Here is a 6,000-nt window from a genome sequence, read left to right on the forward strand (position 1 = left end):
ACTCGTTTGTGGCCCTGGGTTGAATAAGCCATCTCGGTCAGAGCTACCTGGGTTTCCTTGCCTGCTTGTGTCTTCTGTAGTAGTTTTTTTTTTTTTTTTTTGTGGCTCAGCAGAAAGACAAGAGGCCTCAGTCTGCTGCTGCTGAGAGGCAGCGCTGAGCTAATCTGCCTGCCTGAAGGCTGCTTGCACTGCTCCCTCATTGTGCTGCGCACAGACCCCACTCTGTTCCACTCCCAGTGATGAGCAGAAGCCACCATGCTGGTCTCAGTCTCACACACACACACACACACACACACACACACGCGCAATAGACTGCTCGGTCCTCTTCCACTGCAACACCATGAAGTGCGTTACTGCCATTTCTTTCTCACAATACAAAACTCAGCACACCCGGGCTGTTCTCTGTGGGTGTCATTAATGTCATTATCTGGGTCATTCTTCATTCTCTTAATTGTCCGATGGAGCAGCTTTATCTGAGGAGGGTGGGAGGAATTAACCTTGTTAGACGATAATTAAGATTGTCGTCTTCAAGTGGTTTGGCCAGTTTTGCGACTATATTGAAAGGTCAATGCCTCTGCTGCGCTGAGATCCTTTGTTAGCTGTCCCAAGCGGATTTGCGCTTGGCTAGCAGATGCGGCTGACATCGCCAGTAGTGTGACCTTTAGTGTTGGGAATTTCTCAGCTGTCTCCAGACCCCTTTACACGTTCAGTTGGAGCCCCTCAGTGACTGTTGTGGCTGTTCAGTAGCAGTCTGGGTCTCTCACGCAAACTATTAATAAACAAACTACTCTGCTATTATGGCGTGTTCTTGCATGCATGCGTGGGCTTTGCATTTCCACTCAAAATGACTTTGTTTGACTCCAGACCGACATCAAGTCGCATACTCATTATCTCAGAGGAATGCTAACATGCTCTGCCACGAGCAGGAGGGGAGAAAGCATTAGGTGGGTCTCTGTGAGGGAGTAATCTAATGTCCATGTACGTGTTTCAGGTGGCGTTGTACAACACAGACCAGGAAGGGAGCGATAGCCCGAGAAGCAGCCTTAACAACAGCCTGTCTGATCAGAGTCTGGCCTCTGTCAATCTCAACAGTGTGGGCAGCGTGCACAGCTATACCCCGGTAAGACCACAGGAACATCGCTCTGCAGTGTTCCTTTTCAATACTTTCATATATGTGAAATTCTGGATTCAATCTGAAATTGTCCATTAGAAAATGTAGTTGCATGAATTCATTTTCTACTGAAAGTAATGAGGTCCCCCACGCTGAACCCCATTTACATGTCATTCACAATAGTTTGTCCTTCATTCCTTGTCTAGATACTGTACACTCTATAAAACAAACAAATGAATACAAATAAAAAGTTCAGTGCATATAAAAATAAAAACTTACCACACTATAAGCCTTGATTCAACATGGAAAGAAAACGCTGGCCGACCCGTTTATGCTGCGTGGGATTTGAACCCAAACCAACAAGTGTCTCATGACAGGTCTTGAAAACTTCCTTTTACTACTTTTACTATTACGCGTTACTAATATTAATAATGATTACATTCAGTGCTGCTATCCTGCTACTTTGTGTTCCTGCTGTAGCGTCTGCTATATTTCCAGAAGTCTACTGTGACATTGCTGCTCATGTCGAATAGAAGGGAAGGATTCTAATTGTGATTGTTGTGGTCTCTGCTTATGAAAGTTTTTTTGTATGATATTAATATCACAATATTTATTTAATGTAACTGATGATTTTATTGTAATTTTATTATTATTATTATTTTTGCATCACCACCTGCAAAGCATTTAGCTTAAATGAATACATTCTCATTTTACATTTCTAAGCTGTTGGGTAGGGACAGTGTGTGAATGGAAGTGCTGCTGCCGAGCTTAGAAAGCGCACTGGATCCCACATTTCATCCGATCCGAAAGCCCCAGGAGACTCTCTTCAGAGGAGCTCAGCCGTAAACAGCAATAGACCGAAGCGCACGGTGGACATGCGCTGGAAAACGACATCAAAAAAAGGTTAAGGGATACAGAGTAAAATGTGCACGCTGGAAGACAGACACAGAGAGGCGCTTCTTCTGATGTCCTCCCACCAGAGATGCCCCCCCCCCCCCCCCCCCCCCCCGCTTTGGTGTGGTCCTACCACATCCTCCAGTGCTCTCTGCTCCAGGCTCTGGGCATCGATCGGATGTGCTCTCTTTCCTTCTGATTCCCACTCTCTCTTTTTCTGTCTCTGTCTGTCTCTTCCTGACTCTCTCTCTCTCTCTCTCTCTGCTGAGCTGAGGGTGCAGCTCACAGTAAATACTCTGGCTTTATTATCACCTTTGTTCTCTCTCCTATACCGTCACCATCTTGGAAATTGTTGTGATAAAACAAATCGTTTTTGGTGTGACCTCTTTTGTAATGTTGGCCAACATTAGACACAGGTCATGTCCTGCTTTGTGAAATAGTGATGGTTTTGCTTGTGCAGTGATGAATCTTGTTCCCATGAATTGTTTTGGAGGTTTTCTTTTTACCTGAAGCTGCCCGACCAGAGTGCAATGGTAGGTATCTTTGAACAGTAATTATATTATCAGTGTGTAAGTTTTATTATAATAGTTTGCTTTTCTTGGCATCAATGATGCAAATCTCGCTGAATCAGTCAAAAAATCTGAAAGATTAAACACGAAACATAATCTTATTTTGTACTCAGACATGCCTTTTGCTCTTGTAAATCTTTAGCTTTCTTTATCCCTTAATCTCCACAGGTGACCAGTCACCCAGAGCCCGTTTCCCAGTCAATGAGCCTCCAGCAACCCCCCCAGTCCCAGTACAGCATGCCAGACAGGGATAAGCAGCTCCTGTTCTCTGAATTTGAAGATCTCAGTGCCTCCTTCCGCAGCCTTTACAAGTCTGTTTTTGAGCAGTCCTTTAGTCAACAAGGTTAGTGGCCTCGCAGGCGCACCGATCCGAAACCTAATAAAGAGCCCACGTTTCATGTTATCAAGGGACAGGATGGTACTCAGAATGATGTGGATTTGTTCTTAAGAGCTGGGACCATAGATAGTCTTTACATGGTGATTAGCTTCAACAGAGCACAAATCTGTACTATACCGGTAATACGTTGTAGTATTTTCATGGTCTTTGGCCGGAGCAAATGTGCAAAAGACCTCATCTCTTATTCAAAAGCAGAATGAAGAAATTGTTTAAATATTTCATTAAAGGATGTAAAGAGATGTTATTGCATTTATTCCATGGTTCTTTCAGATTTATTACTGCACGCCATTGGTCCGGCTTAACTTTTTTTTTTAAATTACATGAAGGTTTCCAGACTCCTGTCATGTTTTAAATGTTTTCCCATGCAGGCTGTCTTTTATTAGAGGACTAGAAGAGGGGTGCCAGCAGCACGAGTCCTCAGTTAATCTCTTGGGTTTGAGGTTCATTTGTCATAAAGATGGGGAAATTGTATGATATAATATGCACAGGTTCATCGAGCACGGATTTCCAAAAGCTTGTGAGTCCCTGCAGAACAAAATGCTTTTTTTTTTGGCTTGTAATCTGATTGACTGATAAACAAAGAGCTCTTGACAAGCGGGTTACAAGCAAAGTAGACTGAGCTTTCTGTGTGTAACCTACTTTCACAAATCAAATGCATTTCATGCTAATATTTTCAAAGAGGCCTGCCGTAATCTATCATCTATGTTTCATTAGTTGAAAGTTACCTTTTTTTTTTCTTCTGTGCACAAAATGAAAATCTCTTAGTCAAGACAAGCTCGGGCAATTAAAAAGCGTAAATAATCAAGCTAGAGGATTTCACACCCTGCTGCTGTAGACAGTGAGCTAATTCACCGGCTTTGATAATAGGTAATGAGCTCGCATTATTATTCTGCTGTGGCATTAATTGCTTTCTGTATTTCCCTGGTTGGACAATGGGCTTGTCCGTGCCGATAAGAGATGCACCTTTTGTCACCCCTACAGTAAGTGTTATGTGCCGATTGTGGAGGTGCAGGGCCAGAATCGGCTCTAAAAGCACTCCAGTAAAATAGGTTTACGGTGCCAACGCTGTGAAGGGCAGTGCCTCTTAAGACCCCTCCCTGCCACTCAGATGATTGCAGTTGGGTGTGCAGATGTCCATGCTCTAGTCATGTCTATTACAGAGCTGGGCAGCCGCACAATGAATTTATCAAAGACGAGCCGGATCTGTGAGGCAGAAGAGGAAGAGGCAACAACGGCGTTGGCTCATGAACCTCTGAGAACGCCTGAGTCCATTCCCTGATGCCACAAAACGGCAGCTGGTCTTGTCTTAAGTGTAGAACTACTTAGATCTTTATTTAACTTATTTTAGCCACGACAATGCCCAGAGCCCAAAGTGATTTATATTTTCTTTTTCCCCTCTTACAGCCGTCTCACCAAAATGTTTTCACTACAGATCAAATGGCAAAAACTTTACAATGGAGAAGCTGAAACAAGCAAGTTGATTTAACAATATTATTAAATGTCTGGGAGGTTTTATTCGTTTTACGTTTTTGCTTGATAAATAGAAATGTCAATCGAGTTTAAAAATGTGTTTGTAACTATTTTGATGATCAAATAGTTTGAGCCATTGCTTGTTCCAGCTTCTCTGTATTTGCCAATGATCTTATGATTCTATATTTACAATTATTATTTATATACAAAGAAACAAATAAGACATTTACAGATTACAATTGCATTACATTACAATTTGTATTTTGCTTAATTTGGAAAATTAGCTGTAAATTACATTACTATTATTGAATCCCAATTAAAGGTACTGCCCTTGTTCAGAATTGTTACATCAAGTGGTTTTTGTTTCAGGACTATTGCAAGCTCTTTGTTGGTGTGCTTTATTTCCCAGGTCTGATGGGCATCCCGGCAGATTCTTCCCAGCAGACCCACACCTCCTGCTCCTATCAGCACTCCCCCAGTGGCACCATTAGCACTCAGAACAGCCTGTCAAACAACCAGCCCAACACCCACCCCAACAACCACTCCACCAACAGTGGCCAGGTACCCCTGTCCCATCCGTCCCAGGCCCACCCTGGCCATGGCTCGCCACATGCACAGCACCTCCCCCAGCACGGTGGCCCCCACAGCCAGCGCCCGCAGCACCCGCAGCACGCTGCGCACTCGCAGCATGGGCAGCACCCATCCCACAGCCAGCACCCCCAGCAGCACACGCCACACCCCTCCCAACACACGCAGCACAGCCAGCACCCTTCTCAGCACGGACAGCAGCACCAGAGCCTCTCCCACCAGCCCCATCCTACCCAGCAACAGATGGCCTGTAACACAGGTAAGACCTTCTCTCTGTCTTTGTCTCCTTTTGAGCCAGCGCTGCCGTCCTCTTCATCACAATCGTCACACACACACACACACACACACACACATCCTCAAGAGCAAGTGTCTTCAGCTAAATATAGTTTTGTGTATGTCTTTTTTTTTGTCACAATGCATTGATAAATTTGCTAGATGTGGTAAACAGTAAATTAGTATCTGATTTTATCATCTGATGTAGTGAGAACAAAGCAATGCTGCAAGCACCGCATTGTAGAGGTAACTGGCTCCTCCTAGTGGCCAAAACATGGTACTGCACGCTTGATCAACTGGGTGCCTACACAACTATAAAAATGTGACTCCATTTTTTTTTTTTTTTTTTTTTTTTTTTTTTTTTTTTTTCTTTTTTTTTTTCTTCTTCTTTTTACCTTGTCTGCATTCGTGCTCCACAGTGACGGACATAACGTCAGTCACTGCTGGAGTTCTATGCAATTTTTATTCTTATAGTGATTGTGACCGTCACCTGCCCTCTTGGCAGCCTAGCCTATTCCTATTTTATTTGTTTTATTACCTGCTTACCGCCGTAGAGGGCTGTGCACACCGCAGTGAACATACAACATGAACAAACAAAAAGTGACAAATACACAGTGTTCTGAGAAGAAAGTGCAATGGATTTATTTGTGCCCCTTAATTCTACCCCTTCCATCCAATCATCACCAAGAGTTGTCCCA

The 6,000-nt window shown here is 43.6% G+C and overlaps 1 protein-coding gene across 1 annotated transcript in view; it reads left to right on the top strand.

Annotated features, from left to right (window-relative positions):
- foxj3 (forkhead box J3) overlaps window positions 1–6,000 on the top strand; it is a 41,244-nt gene that overhangs the window by 22,114 nt on the left and 13,130 nt on the right. Inside the window, exons 5-7 of the mRNA XM_068742527.1 lie at window positions 992–1,120; window positions 2,743–2,917; window positions 4,851–5,288. Coding sequence (XP_068598628.1) covers window positions 992–1,120; window positions 2,743–2,917; window positions 4,851–5,288 — 742 coding nt within the window. The remainder of the gene's footprint in view (window positions 1–991; window positions 1,121–2,742; window positions 2,918–4,850; window positions 5,289–6,000) is intronic.

This window comes from Brachionichthys hirsutus, chromosome 8 (genome assembly GCF_040956055.1).
Source record: "Brachionichthys hirsutus isolate HB-005 chromosome 8, CSIRO-AGI_Bhir_v1, whole genome shotgun sequence".
Classification (NCBI taxonomy): domain Eukaryota; kingdom Metazoa; phylum Chordata; class Actinopteri; order Lophiiformes; family Brachionichthyidae; genus Brachionichthys; species Brachionichthys hirsutus.